Source organism: Silurus aristotelis (assembly GCF_946808225.1).
Source record: "Silurus aristotelis genome assembly, chromosome: 10".
In the NCBI taxonomy this organism is placed as follows: domain Eukaryota; kingdom Metazoa; phylum Chordata; class Actinopteri; order Siluriformes; family Siluridae; genus Silurus; species Silurus aristotelis.
Genome location: NC_139583.1, coordinates 18,585,393 through 18,602,997, shown reverse-complemented (window position 1 = coordinate 18,602,997; position 17,605 = coordinate 18,585,393). Strand labels below are relative to the sequence as shown.

Genomic DNA, 17,605 nt, shown 5'->3' with positions numbered 1-17,605 from the left:
ACAATGGTTTAGTGGTGGTGAAGAAGTGCTGGATGATTGGGCAACTACTGCAGATGTGATAAGGGAGACAGCTAGAAAGGTACTTGGTGTGAATCTGGAAATAGAAAGAAAGACAAAGAGAAGTGGTGGTGGAATAAGGAAGTGCAGGAGAGCAATAAGGAGAAAGATGTTGGCTAAACATGATTGGGATCAACAGAGAGATGAGAAAGTAGGCAGGAGTACAAGGTAAAGAAGGATGTAGCAAAAGCCAAGGAAAAGGTTTAGGCTTAGTAAGGAGGAAGTAAGAGCAGCGATTAAGAGGATGAAAAGTGGAAAGTCGGTAGGACCAGATGACATACTGGTAGAAGCATGGAGATGTTTAGGAGAGATGGCAGAGATTGTTTAACAAGCGAGAAGAGGTGACTATTTGTGAACAACAGTATGGTTTTATGCCGAGGTAGAGCACTTCAGACGCATTATTTGCTTTAAAACTGTTGATAGAGAAGCATAGAGAAGGTCAGAAGGAGTTGCATTGTGTGTTGGTGGATTTGGAGAAAGCGTACGACAGGGTGCCGAGAGACGAGTTGTGGTATTGTATGAGGAAGTCAGGTGTGGCAGAGAAGTATGTGAGGGTGGTGCAGGACATGTATGCGGACAGTGTGACAGCAGTGAAGTGTGCAGTAGGAACAACAGACTGGTTCAAGGTGGAGGAGTTCAGGTACCTGGGGTCAACAGTGCAAAGTAATGGAGAGTGTGTAAGAGAAGTGAAGAAAAAAGTGCAGGCAGAGTGGAGTGGGTGGAAAAGAGTGATAGCAGGAGTGATTTGTAATAGAAGAGTATCTGCAAAACTGAAAGAGAAAGTTTATAGGACTGTGGTCAGAACTACGATATTGTATGGTTTAGAGACAGTGGCATTGAGTAAAAGACAGGAGGTGGAGCTGGAGGTAGCAGAGCTGAAGATGTTGAGATTTTCTTTCGGAGTGACGACGATGGACAGGATTAGAAACAAGATTATTAGAGGGAAAGCACATGTAGGACACTTTGGTGACAAAGTAAAAGAGGCCCTATTGAGATGGTATGGACATGTGCAGAGGGTGTACATGAAGTATATCGGTAGGAGAAGCCGAAAGAAGAAGAAGAAGAAGAATAAGAAGAAGAAGAAGAAGAAGAAGAAGAAGAAGACAGTGATTGAATTCAGATATCTTTTATTAAAAGAATGAAATATCATTTGGAAATTTTACTTTGTTGTACAAATAACAATACAATGTGGAATATAAAAATATATGAATAAAACAAATATATATATTAAATAGTAAAAAAAATAAAGAAAAAAGTAAATATGAGAAAAGATACATATGAAATTACACCTGAATAAATAAACTCTCATCTGGCATTTTCAGCAAAACCAGCAGCTTTAAACTTCTTCGGCACGGGAACGATGGTCGTCGTCTTGAGGCAGGTACCTAACAATGCCGCTGCTCAGGGAGATGTTAAAGATGTCGGTGAAGACATCCGCTAGCTGTTGTGTACATTCCCTGAGCACTCTGCCAGGAATGTTGTTGCATGAAAATAAATGTGTAAATAAGACCATGTGTATAGTGGCAAGTTAGAGTAAAGAGTTTCTTCCATCATTAATTATTCTTAAAATGTTTTGTTGAACTGATGCTTAATTGTACAATTGTGTACCACCAAGCAGCAATCATAACAAGTTCAATACAGGGTACGCGCTCTACTCTGATTGGTGGCTCGCTGTGTGCTTGACCAGTGAAGTTTTTATCCCCTCATAAATAAAAAGGGATGACTGATTCCACAAGTCTATCTAGTGAAGGTACAGTAAAAGTCTCCGCAAATAGAAATACTTCAGTAAAGTACAGATATGCAAAAAAGCTACTTAAGTACAGTAACAAATTACATTTACTTTGATACTGTCGACCACTGCTTTATAGCATTTTTCACACCTGTCTTAAATCTTTGCACAGTATTCTATGAATGTTGATAGCACTTGAAACTGCTTCTTATATACTCTAAAAGGACAAGCAATGTTTTTCCCCATTTAATGTGCATTTTCAGATGAGGAAAAGATTTTTCAGAAGTGGTACTGAACAAGTCAACAAGATACTTTGCAAGATGCAAGACATAATTTTGAATCCACCAAATGTATCTTGGTCTAATTTATGATGTCTGTGAGCATTAGATTAACAACAAACAAACTCTATACCCAAATGATAGCAAAGTTATAATATACTTTGGCTACAGTCATTGTTGTTCTCTAATTTTGATCAGTGTGTTTTCTGCAAAATAATGTTTTTTTTTTTTAATGCCTTAGTTAATTTGTGGAAAAGGTGTTCTGGTAGCATGGTATAGACAGGACGAAAACTCCTTCAACTGTTGAGCAGTGAAAATGACATTATTTCAGAATTGTTCAATTGTTTATAAATTGTTCTCTAATTTTGATCGGCATGTAGACATGGTCAAGACGATCTGCTGCAGTTCAAACCGAGCGTCAGAATGGGGAAGAACGGTGATTTTAATGACTTTGAGTGGCATGGTTGTTGGTGCCAGACGGGCTGGTCTGAGTATTTCAGAAACTGCTGATCTACTGGGATTTTCACGCACAACCATCTCTAGGGTTTACAGAGAATGGTAAAAAAAAAAGAAAATTTCTAGTGACCAACAGTTCTGTGGGTGCAAATGCCTTGTTGATGCAAATATTAGTGATTGGGGCAGACTTAAATGTGCATGTTGGTGAAAGGAACAGAGGTGATGAGGAGGTGATGGGAAGTAATAGCCTTAAGGACAGGAATGTGGAAGGAAAGATGGTGGTAGATTTTGCTAAAAGGATGGAAATGGCAGGTGTGAATTTTATTTGAAGAAGGAGAAGCATAGGGTGACATAAGAGTGGAGGAAGGTGCACACAGGTGGACAATGTTCTATGTAAGAGATGCAACCTGAAGGAGATTGGAGACTGTAAGGTGTTTGCAGGGGACAGTGTAGTTAGACAGCATCGGATGGTGGTCTGTAGGATGGTTTTGGAGGTGAAGAAGAAGAGGAGGAGAGTAAGGACTGAAATAAGTATAAGATGGTGGAAACTAAAATAGGAAGACTGTAGTGTAAAGTTCAGGGAAGAGTTCAAGACAATGGTTTAGTGGTGGTGAAGAAGTGCTGGATGATTGGGCAACTACTGCAGATGTGATAAGGGAGACAGCTAGAAAGGTACTTGGTGTGAATCTGGAAATAGAAAGAAAGACAAAGAGAAGTGGTGGTGGAATAAGGAAGTGCAGGAGAGCAATAAGGAGAAAGATGTTGGCTAAACATGATTGGGATCAACAGAGAGATGAGAAAGTGGGATTTACAAAAAATCTACCACCATCTTTCCTTCCAGAACTACGATATTGTATGGTTTAGAGACAGTGGCATTGAGTAAAAGACAGGAGGTGGAGCTGGAGGTAGCAGAGCTGAAGATGTTGAGATTTTCTTTCGGAGTGACGACGATGGACAGGATTAGAAACAAGATTATTAGAGGGAAAGCACATGTAGGACACTTTGGTGACAAAGTAAAAGAGGCCCTATTGAGATGGTATGGACATGTGCAGAGGATGTACATGAAGTATATCGGTAGGAGAAGCCGAAAGAAGAAGAAGAAGAAGAATAAGAAGAAGAAGAAGAAGAAGAAGAAGAAGAAGACAGTGATTGAATTCAGATATCTTTTATTAAAAGAATGAAATATCATTTGGAAATTTTACTTTGTTGTACAAATAACAATACAATGTGGAATATAAAAATATATGAATAAAACAAATATATATATTAAATAGTAAAAAAAATAAAGAAAAAAGTAAATATGAGAAAAGATACATATGAAATTACACCTGAATAAATAAACTCTCATCTGGCATTTTCAGCAAAACCAGCAGCTTTAAACTTCTTCGGCACGGGAACGATGGTCGTCGTCTTGAGGCAGGTACCTAACAATGCCGCTGCTCAGGGAGATGTTAAAGATGTCGGTGAAGACATCCGCTAGCTGTTGTGTACATTCCCTGAGCACTCTGCCAGGAATGTTGTTGCATGAAAATAAATGTGTAAATAAGACCATGTGTATAGTGGCAAGTTAGAGTAAAGAGTTTCTTCCATCATTAATTATTCTTAAAATGTTTTGTTGAACTGATGCTTAATTGTACAATTGTGTACCACCAAGCAGCAATCATAACAAGTTCAATACAGGGTACGCGCTCTACTCTGATTGGTGGCTCGCTGTGTGCTTGACCAGTGAAGTTTTTATCCCCTCATAAATAAAAAGGGATGACTGATTCCACAAGTCTATCTAGTGAAGGTACAGTAAAAGTCTCCGCAAATAGAAATACTTCAGTAAAGTACAGATATGCAAAAAAGCTACTTAAGTACAGTAACAAATTACATTTACTTTGATACTGTCGACCACTGCTTTATAGCATTTTTCACACCTGTCTTAAATCTTTGCACAGTATTCTATGAATGTTGATAGCACTTGAAACTGCTTCTTATATACTCTAAAAGGACAAGCAATGTTTTTCCCCATTTAATGTGCATTTTCAGATGAGGAAAAGATTTTTCAGAAGTGGTACTGAACAAGTCAACAAGATACTTTGCAAGATGCAAGACATAATTTTGAATCCACCAAATGTATCTTGGTCTAATTTATGATGTCTGTGAGCATTAGATTAACAACAAACAAACTCTATACCCAAATGATAGCAAAGTTATAATATACTTTGGCTACAGTCATTGTTGTTCTCTAATTTTGATCAGTGTGTTTTCTGCAAAATAATGTTTTTTTTTTTTAATGCCTTAGTTAATTTGTGGAAAAGGTGTTCTGGTAGCATGGTATAGACAGGACGAAAACTCCTTCAACTGTTGAGCAGTGAAAATGACATTATTTCAGAATTGTTCAATTGTTTATAAATTGTTCTCTAATTTTGATCGGCATGTAGACATGGTCAAGACGATCTGCTGCAGTTCAAACCGAGCGTCAGAATGGGGAAGAACGGTGATTTTAATGACTTTGAGTGGCATGGTTGTTGGTGCCAGACGGGCTGGTCTGAGTATTTCAGAAACTGCTGATCTACTGGGATTTTCACGCACAACCATCTCTAGGGTTTACAGAGAATGGTAAAAAAAAAAGAAAATTTCTAGTGACCAACAGTTCTGTGGGCGCAAATGCCTTGTTGATGCCAGAGGTCAGGGAAGAATGGCCAGACTGGTTCGAGCTGATAAAAAGGCAACAATAACTCAAATAACCACTCGTTACATCTGAGGTATGCAGAAGAGCATCTCTAAACACACAACACGTCGAACCTTGATGTGGATGGGCTACAGCAGCAGAAGACCACACCGGGTGCCACTCCTGACAGCTAAGAACAGAAAACTGAGGCTACAATTCGCACAGGCTCACCAAAATTTAACAATATAAGATTGAAAAAAACGTTGCCTGGTCTGATGAGTCTCGATTTCTGCTGCGACATTCAGATGGTAGGGTCAGATTTTGGCGTAAACAACATGAAAGCATGGATCTATCCTGCCTTGTATCAACGGTTCAGGCTGGTGGTGGTGGTGTAATGGTGTGGGGGATATATTCTTGCCACACTTCGGGCCCATTAGTACCAATTGAGCATCGTGTCAATGCGACAGCCTACCTGGCTATTGTTGCTGACCATGTCCATCCCTTTATGACACCAGTATGTACCCATCTTCTGATGGCTACTTCCAGCAGGATAACGTGCCATTTCATAAAGCGCGAATCATCTCAGACTGGTTTCTTGAACATGACAATGAGTTCACTGTAATCAAATGGCCTCCACAGTCACCAGATCTCAATCCAATAGAGCACCTTTGGAATGTGGTGGAACGGGAGTGTTTCCAGTACCTTGTTAAATCTATACCACGAAGGATTAAGGCAGTTCTGAAGGCTAAAGGGGGTCCAACCCGGTACTAGTAAGGTGTACCTAATACAGTGGCCGGTGAGTGTATGTATGTGTGTGTGTGTATATATATATATATATATATATATATATATATATATATATATATATATATATATATATATATGCAAATACATCACAGACATCTGCAACAGATTGCACAAACTAAAACAAATACAATCATTACATACACAAACCCAGGAAGAGCAAACCCATCTACTTCTTCTGACACTCAAGCTCAAATACAGTTTGACCAATGACTGTCTTGAAGATATTATGAGAATCCTTAATGATGTTGGTGGTAATGATTCAGTGTGCAGGACAAAATATTCATTCTACAAAGCTTTCGATGATACAAAAGACACCATGAAAATCTGTTATGTGTGTGAACAGTGCAAAAATATAATGTCAGCTGGACTGGACCATGTTCATTGTGTTCAATGCAACATTACCTATGACAAAGCCAGTAGGTTCACCAAAATCTTTTTCTTATACCTCTCCTTTCTTCTTCTTCTTCTTCTTTCGGCTGCTCCCATTAGGGGTCGCCACAGCGGATCATCCGTCTCCATACCACCCTGTCCTCTATATCTGCCTCTTTTACACCAACTACCTGCATGTCTTCCCTCACCACATCCATGAACCTCCTCCTTGGCCTTCCTCTTTTCCTCCTACCTGGTGGCTCCATCTTCAGCATTTTTCTACCAATATAATTCATGTCCCTTCTCTGCACATGTCCAAACCATCTCAATCTCGCCTCCCTCACCTTGTCACCAAAACATCCTACATGTGCTGTCCCTCTAATAAACTCATTTCTAATCTTGTCCATCCTCGTCACTCCCAACGAAAACCTCAACATCTTCAGCTCTGCTACCTCCAGCTCCACCTCCTGTCTTTTACTCAATGCCACTGTCTCTAATCCATACAACATCGCAGGTCTCACCACAGTCCTATAAACTTTCCCTTTCATTCTTGCAGATACTCTTCTATCACAAATCACTCCTGTCACTCTTCTCCACCCACTCCACCCTGCCTGCACTCTTTTCTTTACTTCCCTAACACACTCTCCATTACTTTGCACTGTTGACCCCAGGTACCTGAACTCCTCCACCTTCTTCACCTCTTCTTCCTTCAACCGCATCACTCCACTGCCCTCCCTCTCATTCACACACATGTACTCTGTCTTACTCCTACTGACTTTCATTCCCCTTCTCTCCAGCGCATATCTCCACCTCTCCAGGCTCTTCTCAACCTGCTCTCTACTCTCACCACAAATCACAATATCATCTGCAAACATCATAGTCCAGGGAGACTCCTGTCTGACCTCGTCCGTCAACCTGTCTATCACCACTGCAAACAGGAAAGGGCTCAGGGCCGATCCTTGATGCAGTCCAACCTTCACCCTGAACCAGTCTGTTGTACCTACTGCACACTTTACTGCCGTCACACTGTCCTCATACATGTCCTGCACCACCCTCACATACTTCTCTGACACACCTGACTTCCTCATACAATACCACAACTCCTCTCTCGGCACCCTGTCGTACGCTTTCTCTAAATCCACAAATACACAATGCAGCTCCTTCTGTCCTTCTCTATACTTCTCCATCAACATCCTCAAAGCAAATAAGGCATCTGTGGTGCTCTTCCTCGGCATGAAACCATACTGTTGCTCACAGATGGTCACCTCTTCTCTCAGCCTGGCTTCCACTACTCTTTCCCATAACTTCATGGTGTGACTGATGAACTTAATTCCCCTGTAGTTACTGCAGGTCTGCACATCTCCCTTATGCTTAAAGATCGGTACCAGCACACTCCTTCTCCATTCCTCAGGCATCCTCTCCCCTTCCAGAATCCTGTTAAACAATCTGGTTAAAAACTCCACTGCCATCTCTCCTAAACATCTCCACGCTTCTACCGACGGTCCAACCGACTTTCCATTCTTCATCCTCTTAATCGCTGCTCTCACTTCCTCCTTACTAATCCTATCTACATCCTGCTTCACCAACTCCACATCCTCCAACCTTCTCTCTCTCTGATTTTCCTCATTCATCAGCTGCTCAAAATACTCCCTCCATCTTCTCAACACATTCTCCTCACTAGTCAACACATTTCCCTCTCCATCCTTTATTGCTCTAACTTGCAGTACATCCTTCCCAGCTCGGTCCCTCTGCTTGGCCAATCGGTATGAATCCTTTTCTCCTTCCTTAGTGTCCAACCTCTTATACAGTTCCTCATATGCCTTTTCCTTGGCTTTCGCCACATCCCTTTTAACCTGCTGCCGCATCTCCTTGTACTCCTGCCTACTTTTCTCATCACTCTGTCGATCCCACTTCTGTTTTGCCAATCTCTTTCCCCTAATGCTCTCCTGCACTTCCTCATTCCACCACCACGTCTCCTTGTCTTGCTTTCTATTTCCAGATGTCACACCAAGTACTTTTCTAGCTGCCTCCCTCATCACTCCTGCAGTAGTTGCCCAATCATCCGGCACCTCTTCACCACCACCAAGCCCCTGTCTGACCTCTTCCCTGAACCTCACACTACACTCTTCCTCCTTCAGTTTCCACCATCTTATTCTTCTTTCAAACCTTACTTTCCTCCTCTTCTTCTTCGCCTCCAAAACCATCCTACAGACCACCATCCGATGCTGTCTAGCTACACTGTCCCCCGCCAACACCTTACAGTCTCCAATCTCCTTCAGGTTGCATCTCCTACACAGAAGATAATCCACCTGTGTGCACCTTCCTCCACTTTTATACGTCACCCTATGATCCTCCTTCTTCTTAAAATACGTGTTCACCACTGCCATTTCCATCCTTTTAGCAAAATCTACCACCATCTGCCCTTCCACATTCCTCTCCTTAAAACCATACCTACCCATCACCTCCTCATCACCTCTGTTCCCTTCACCTACATGCCCATTAAAATCTGCCCCAATCACCAATCGTTCTTTCCTAGGTACACCATCTACCACTTCATCTAATTCACTCCAGAATCTTTCTTTCTCCTCCATCTCACAGCCAACTTGTGGAGCATAGGCACTGATGACATTTATCATCATCCCTTCAACTTCCACCTTCACGATCATCACCCTATCAGAAACTCTCTTCACCTCCACTACACTCTTACTGTACGCTTCCTTCAGAATCACCCCTACACCATTTCTCTTCTCATCCACACCATGATAAAACAGTTTAAACCCACCTCCAATGTTCCTGACCTTACTCCCTTTCCACTTGGTCTCCTGAACACACAACACATCTACCTTTCTCCTCTCCATCATATCAGCTATCTCTCTCCCTTTACCCGTCATAGTACCAACATTTAAAGTACCAACCCGAACCTCTACTCTCCTACACTGCTCCTTTTCCTGCCGTCTCTGTAGACGCCTTCCTCCTCTCCTTCTCCTCCTTCGGCCAACAGTAGCCCAATTTCCACCGGTACCCTGTCGGCTAACGATACCTGTGGCGGTCGTTGTTAACCCGGGCCTCGACCGATCCGGTATGAAATTCTCATTTGTGATCCGCATATTTGATTTGGCACATGTTTTACGCTGGATGCCCTTCCTAACGCAACCCTCCCCATTTACCCGGGCTTGGGACCGGCACTAAGAGTACACTGGCTTGTGCCCCCCTAATGGCTGGGTTCTTATACCTCTCCTTCGAAGATCAAATAAAAAATCTCTTGAAAATGCCAGGAATAACAGATGAATTGATACAAAGGCAAACAGAAACATCAACTTCTGTCAGTCATATTTGTGATGGGTTTTGTATCAGGAAAGCTTTAAGTGATTCAGATATGCCCCTTCGAACCCTTACCTTAACGTTTAGCTGTGATTGTGTGCCAGTTTTTAAAAGGTCCCCTTGTAGTATTTGGCCCCTTTTATACACCATTAATGAACTGCCATTGAAAATAAGACAAGATAACATACTCCTTTGTGGTCTGTAGTTTGGGGATGAGAAGCTTAACTTGTTGCTAAATCTTTGATTCTGTTTGACTATATTTTTATGTTGTACATAAGATGCACATCTTACTGTACAGCAGCATTACTATACTGTTAACTATTTTATATTGCAGTTTGTATTTTTTATTTTATTATTATTATTATTATTTTTTTTTTTTACGTTAAATATATTTTCACTAATGGACACTTTGATCCCCATCCTCATTCTACTCTAAGGTTGGAAATGTATTTTCTTGAACCTAAAATATGTTTTGGTTTAAATGAAACACATTTTCGATTTCAAATATATATTTTATTGAGCATCACATATTCAACATATATTTCAAATACATTTTGGCCAAAAAATAAAGAATAAATACCGTATGGGATTCGACATTATAAATGTTACCTTCATTAAACAGTTATGAAGCCCCTTCGAAATTGAACTTTTTTAGAAATATAATAGCATCAGTTCAGCTGCCTTTTCTTGATGCTAATCATCAACCTGTCGAACAACGTTACTAAGAGAAAATCTCCAATAGGTTTAAAAATAGATCACAATTGCGACGTTTTCTGAAAGCGCATGGAATCACGTGACACATTCGTCACTCTCCGGTTATCCGTCGGGCGCGAGGTGCTTTCTGGAGAATTTTCACGGAGCACCGCTAACCTTTCTTTTAATTAACTGCCTGACTCACGCTATAGCGCAGTTTAAACGCGCTTTCAGTTCAGACGTCACGGCTAGGATGCTAATACACTTTAGTTTATCGTTTTTCGCCTTGCTTTATCTCTTCGTGACACCAGCAAACAGACTGCAGCTTATCGTTTCTTAATCGTGGGGATCTCTCGCTCAGGGAAGAAAATGTAAGGAACCCATGTAAGAAGCTCCTGTATTTCGTGCGCGAAAATGCAGAAGGCAATGCGACTCAATGATGGCCACATCACCTACCTGGGTCTTTTGGCAAAAAAGGATGGCACGAGGCGTGGCTGCCTAAGTAAGAAGAGCTCAGACAACACAAAATGGCACACGAAGTGGTTTGCGCTGTTGCAAAACATGCTGTTTTATTTCGAGAGTGAATCGAGTTCGCGGCCCTCGGGTTTGTACCTGCTGGAAGGCTGCCTGTGTGACCGGTCGCCATCGCCTAAGCCATCGCTCTCTGCTAAGGAGTGCTTAGAAAAACAGGTACGACTAAAAAGAGGACTGTTTGCAATTTAAGATTTGCTGCGTGTTTTTCTCTTTGCAATACCAATTCCAAGTCCATTGTGGCTCAGGCGAAAAGCTCCAAATTGGCCTTTTGATTTGTAAACGACGGTTTTATTATGAAGGAAATTTAATTATTATTTTTTTAATCATCAGAGCGAACACGAACTAAATAATAATCAATTAGTAGTGCTGTCTCTTGTATGCGTTTTGTTGAAATGGTTGATTTTTGTGATTTTTTTTTTTTTTTTTTAAATACCCTAACCACACTGTACTGTATAATAGCCAGGTTACGTAATACATAGCTCTCACAAACTAGATATTAATTATCCATACCAGATGTTCAAAAACTGTTATTATTATAGCCAACGCATCAAAACAATGAAGTTTAATATTTTATTGATTTTGTTTTGTAGGGATGTGCAGTGGACAAATGTTTTGAATTGTTTGTATCTAAGTGTGTGCTTATAAATTACTATAGTTGTTTCAATATCATGGAATGTATTCATGTAGGTGAAAAGATTTTATTTGTACATTTTATATATATATATATATATATATATATATATATATATATATATATATATATATATATATATATATATATATACACATATACATATATACACACACACACACACACATATACACATATACACACACAGTATATAATAAAGTGTGTATACACAATAGAGGGAATGATTCTAAGGAGGGCACTTGAAGGCACACTTGATGAATCTCAGAGTCGCCATCATGCGGAAAAGTGGCACCGAATCAGTGTGTGTTTGACGTGGTAATTTTATTTCCTCGCTGTTATTAATAGCAGAGTGCCTTGGCAACCACATCTCCTGAACATCTTTTATATTGGGTTTTAAGATACACACTATTGGCCAGCATTCACCTTTTCTCACAAACATGTTTACTTACTTGATTATTTTAATTTTAATTTTTTTGCTCTTTCAGATGAACATTCAGGCATTTGATTTAGGGTGTTCTGTCATTACTGCCTTTTTTTGTCTCTGAGCTCTGAAGTGTTCAGTTGTTTGATAGGTCTTATTGATCTTTTAAAACACCACTTTTTTGGTTGCTCTCCAAACGGGCAAGAAAGCACCTCACACCATTTATATTGTTCATTTCACATATATTAATCTGCTCTTCACACAGTTGAAATTCTATTGAAATTGTACTAACCTGTTTGAGTCTCAAATGATTTAATGAAAACTTTTAATTTTAAGCCTATTTTCCACTGATTTTTAAAACATGTGACTATCCTATTTATCTTTTTAGTCTAAATCACTTATTTATTATAGTCTTCAAAATGGGAACTTTTTGATACATTTTTAGTAATCTCCATTAAAACTCTAAATAAAAAAATTCCAAAGGGGGAAAAAGAATAGTGTTTTTTAGTGCAAGAAAGGCAACCGTTTATACATGCTGTTTAAGCTGGGTTTGCCCAGTGACTGAACTGGCAGCTTATAAACAGTCCACATCTAACCTGGATAAGCATGTATGTAATGTTCGTATCATTGCATTGGTAATTTAAAAAGGAGTTTAATAAGAGGCTTTGCTCAAATTAGCCAAAAAGTCCACCCCTGATTTGCAAAAAATTACTGCAACATCTGGAAATTTAAGCAGAGAGCATGTAAACGAGTGGGGAAAATTAAATTATGTTTCAGTTTTGTGTGATATATTTTAAATGTTTTTAATTCAAGCGTGATTGCAATACTTCTTTAAAATTGATCTCATAGACATTTTTGCATCACATTGGAGAAACCTCACCCTCTGTTAAAATAGTAACATTTATTCTGAGTACATTTTATATGCGCTGCATATTACTTCCACTTGAGTAGATTTAAGACCTGTAAATAGTGGGATCTCATTTGAAACCCAACTAACAGCAAGTTGCGGATTATCTTAAAAATTTTTAGGAAATAACATTTAAAACTTTTTTCACTAACAAATTGCATAAATTTTTTAAAACCCTTCATTGTATTAAAATGACAACGTCTAGATGAATTCACTAAGGTACCATAAATGCATCCATAATTTACAGATTTTTGGAACTCAAATGGCAGGGGCTTAGAAGGTAAACCCTGCGAGTTCTGGGGACCACTGTAATACACTAGTAGAATATTTTATTACCAAAATAGTAGTACTCTTACTTGAGTAGAATATTTTAGTACCCTTTCCACCTCTGATTCATGGATTCACTCTGGACCCACCAAAACCCTGACCATAATCAGTTTGTCACTGAACATAATGTTTCCCATCGGACACAAATAAATTAAACTTGCTTTCATCACTGAAGTGAACTTTGGACCAGTTCTTCTCTGTCCACACAACATGCTCCTCAGCAAAGCTTAGTCTAGCCTTTTGATTCTTTCTGCTAATGAGAGGTTTGGTCACTGCAGAGTGGGCTTTCAGTCCAAATGCTCTTAAACGTCGGGACACTGTATGACGAGACAGATCCTTACCCTGTTCAGCGTTGAACTGGTGAGCAATTCCAGCTGCAGTGTGGAAACGATTGCCCATTGAGATCCTCCGCAGTATCCTGCCCTCTCTTGTATGTGTCTTCCGTGGACGACCAGCCTTTTTGGTGAACTTGAATGAATTTTTGATGTAAAGATTCAATATTCTTGAAATCACAGATTTGGAACGACCAACTTGTCTTGCTATGGCTGATAGGGTCATCCTATTGGCCTTCTTCTGGACAACCTGCTGCCGGAGGCTTTCAGTCACTTTAGAACGGCCCACCATCTTGCAGAGTCAGTGAAACTAGAAGTTAGGCTGCCAGTTAAATAGGGGTTGACAGATAATCAAGGAAATTAGCACCAGGTACCAGATTAACACCAATAACTGGGAGGTATCTGAAAGTGTTCTCTAATTTTGATCAGTGTGTTTTCTGCAAAATGATCACCAGTGTATAATTTATTTATTTATATATATATATATATATATATATTACACATACATACAGTACAAACCAAAAGTTTGGATACACCTTCTCATTCAAAGAGTCTTCTTTATTTTCATGACTATGAAAATTGTAGAGTCACACTGAAGGCACCAAGGGCTATTTGACCAAGAAGGAGAGTGATGGGGTGCTGCACCAGATGACCTGGCCTCCACAGTCACCGGACCTGAACCCAATCGAGATGGTTTAGGGGTGAGCTGGACTGCAGAGTGAAGGCAAAAGGGCCAACAAGTGCCATGCATCTCTTGGGGAACTCCTTCAAGACTGTTGGAAGACCATTTCAGGTGACTACCTCTTGAAGCTCATCAAGAGACTGCCAAGAGTGTGCAAAGCAGTAATCAAAGCAAAAGGTGGCTACTTTGAAGAACCTAGAATGACATTTTTCAGTCGTTTCACACTTTTTTGTTATGTATATAATTCCATATATAATTCCACATGTGTTAATTCATAGTTTTGATGCCTTCAGTGTGAATCTACAATTTTCATAGTCATGAAAATAAAGAAAACTCTTTGAATGAGAAGGTGTGTCCAAACTTTTGGTCTGTACTGTGTCTATATATACAGTATGTGTGTGTGTGTGTATGTGTATGTGTGTGTGTGTATATATATATATATATATATATATATATATATATATATATATATATATATATATACACTCTTTGTTGAGAAGCCTGATGGCTTGAGTAGTTACTCTTATCGACTTACGAACTGATAGACTTACGACTGGTTTTTGTGGTCCCTATCTACATTGTAAGTTGGGGTCTGCCTGTATATTGTGAAAAGCAGTGGTCCTAGGACTGATCCTTTTGGCACCCCATATTTAACTTGGATTAACCTGTATAAATCTACAAAATGGCTGAATGCTGATATAATTCTGTAAGCAATCCACACTGTAAAAATATTTAAGCCAGTACAACAAAAAAAATCTTAGTACCAATTTCCTTCTGCTTTTTTTTGTTGACTCAACTTTTGTAAATAACAGTTATACTGACTGAAATTAATTTGTCAGTAATACAAAAAATATTTAATTGAGTCAACTTAAGATTGTTAGTGTTGTGGAGAGGTGCAACTATTTTTTAACAAACCTTTTTAAGTTGTGCCAATTCAACATTTTTGGTCTGTAGAACTCAATGTCTGAAGTTGAGTGAATAAAAAAATCCTATTGGAAATTGGTACTAAATAATGTTACGACTGGAAACTACAATAACATTGCCCAAGTCAAAAACTGAAAACAGTGAGTCAATGTTAACAAAACATTTATTTTTGTTGGAGGCAAAAGTTGGTTGGTAAGAGTAATTTGCAACACTACAGTAAAACAGTTTTACAAAACACTGCCAATGCACATGAGAAACAAAAACTTAAACAAATACTTTTCAAATTTAAAAGAGCATCCATCTACAAAGTAATGGTGCACCTAAACATAAAACATTTAAATATCAATTGAATAAAAAAATATCGAGTAAACGAATAAGCATTTGGCTTTTTAGATAATTCAACCCAGTACAAGTCTTAAAAATTCAAAATATTTAAGCCAAAGTGATTCAACAATGACAATTGAAATACTGCAAGTAAAACTAAACACTGCTGTTAAAACAGTATTACAAAGCACCAACTCTGGATATCAATTCAACAATGAAAAGTGAAATACTGCAATACAGCAAATAAAACTAAACACTGCTGTTAAAACAGTATTAAAAAGCATTAACACTGTAATATGTATATGAAATCTTGATAAACAGTAGCAAATGTAAACATAAGCATTTTACTTTTAGAGAATTCAAGGCTAACTTTTAAACTACACTAAAAGCATCTTAAACTGCCTATACAGTAAGTAGCTTATTCTTCAGGGACTGAACTCTGTTGGTGCACTTTTCACCCAATCCCACAAAGATGTTCTGCACTTCCTCAAATGTGTATTTTAGTCCTTTTGAATACTCAATGTTTGGTGCATAGAGAAGTCCAAAGAGTACCATGAAAGCAGTAGGAAAGTCAGGTAGGTCCTGCATGACCACAGTTTCCTCCAGAATGATGGCGAAATTTAGACATGTCTTTGTTGTCTGTGAGATATCGTCCTTCATGACTTCAAGGATGCACAGTTTTACTCCTCTTGTGTAGGTCTCCTCCAAATCACTGTCCTAAGAATTATACAGATATCATGAAAAATTGTTGTGCATATGTACAAATATAAAAAAATAAATCAAAGCTTAAACTCTAGCAAAAAAAAAAGATGGCACTGTGACAAGCAGGACAAGGATAAGAACCATGGGGGGAAAAAAAAAAGAAAAAAAAGCACCCTGCCTCATGACCTCGCTCCTCCTTTTATCAATCCAAAGCTCTTCTGTGAGACAATCGAAACCGGTGCTGCACGCAGGTGAATTGTCTTATCAATCACGCCACCGGCCTTGCACCATTCTCACGGCTCTCAGCTGTTTGCCACAGGCACAGTACGTGTTAACCTGATGTAAATACTTGATGAAAACAAGCCACATGGAAACTGTCAGCACCTTTATTAAATATAACCACACATTTCATAAAATAACAGTGATCAATGAAAATATGACATGAACAAAAGCTAAAAACTTACCAGACAAGTCTTTTGATATTGCATTGTGCTCCCTGAGGTACAAGGGGAGACCCCGTAAAGCTGTAGCGTGTCTGTGTGATAGGATGTCTGTTGTCTAGAGGGAGATAAATAATTGTAATTATGATTTACTTCTGCATGAATCCTTAAAGATCGTTAAAAGAGACTTAAAGGGATACTCCACTTTAAAATGAAAATTCTGTCATTATACTCACCCTCATGTTTCAAACCTGTATGAATTTCTTTCTTCTGCTGAACAGAAAGGAAGATATTTAGAAGAATGTCAGTAACCAGACAGTTTTTGGTACCATTGACTTCCATAGTAGGAAAAAAAATATACTATGGAAGTCAATGGGACCCAGAAACTGTCTGGTTACTGACATTCTTCTAAATATCTCCCTTTCTGTTCAGCAGAAGAAAGAAATACATACAGGTTTAAAACAACATGAGGGTGAGTATAATTTTCATTTTAAAGTGGAGTATCCCTTTAAAAGAGTGTCATGGGGCTCAGGGCAAAATAATAAAAAAAAATTGACAACAAAAATGTAATCTATACTTCCACTATCTTTTGAAATGAGTGGTTATATATATTTAAATCGTTAAAATTAATGTGACACAGTTTTCTGTCAATTGAGAACCCAAAGATGATTACAACTGATGAACTATAATCACTTATTTTGCATTTTTGGTGATGTTTGAACTTTAGTTTTAAAATTACAGTGCAAAAATGGGCATTGCACTGTCTCATTCCTTTTCAGATGTGTACCCAGATGCCTGAAGTTTTTTTCAGTACAAACATTGTGATAATCACATAGGTCACATTTAAATGTAGCTTGTACTGTTGTTTTATCAGAATTTGTGTGGACCCTATATAAATGAGTTTTCAACCCACCTGGTGTTTTGAAAGAGCAGACACACTCAGGGTACAGGCACAACAATGGTTCACGTCGGCCTGGGCGCCAGTGCTTTAGCC

The 17,605-nt window shown here is 38.9% G+C and overlaps 1 protein-coding gene across 5 annotated transcripts in view; it reads left to right on the top strand.

Annotated features, from left to right (window-relative positions):
- The first annotated feature begins 10,439 nt into the window (after window positions 1-10,439).
- Window positions 10,440-17,605, top strand: part of rasgrf1 (Ras protein specific guanine nucleotide releasing factor 1) — a 188,324-nt gene continuing 181,158 nt past the window's right edge. For 4 of the 5 annotated variants that reach the window (XM_083552606.1, XM_083552605.1, XM_083552608.1 and 1 more), the window contains exon 1: window positions 10,440-11,056. In XM_083552606.1, the coding sequence (XP_083408732.1) occupies window positions 10,781-11,056 (276 nt within the window). In that variant the 5' untranslated portion in view covers window positions 10,440-10,780. The remainder of the gene's footprint in view (window positions 11,057-17,605) is intronic. The other variant, XM_083552609.1, reaches the window with a different exon arrangement.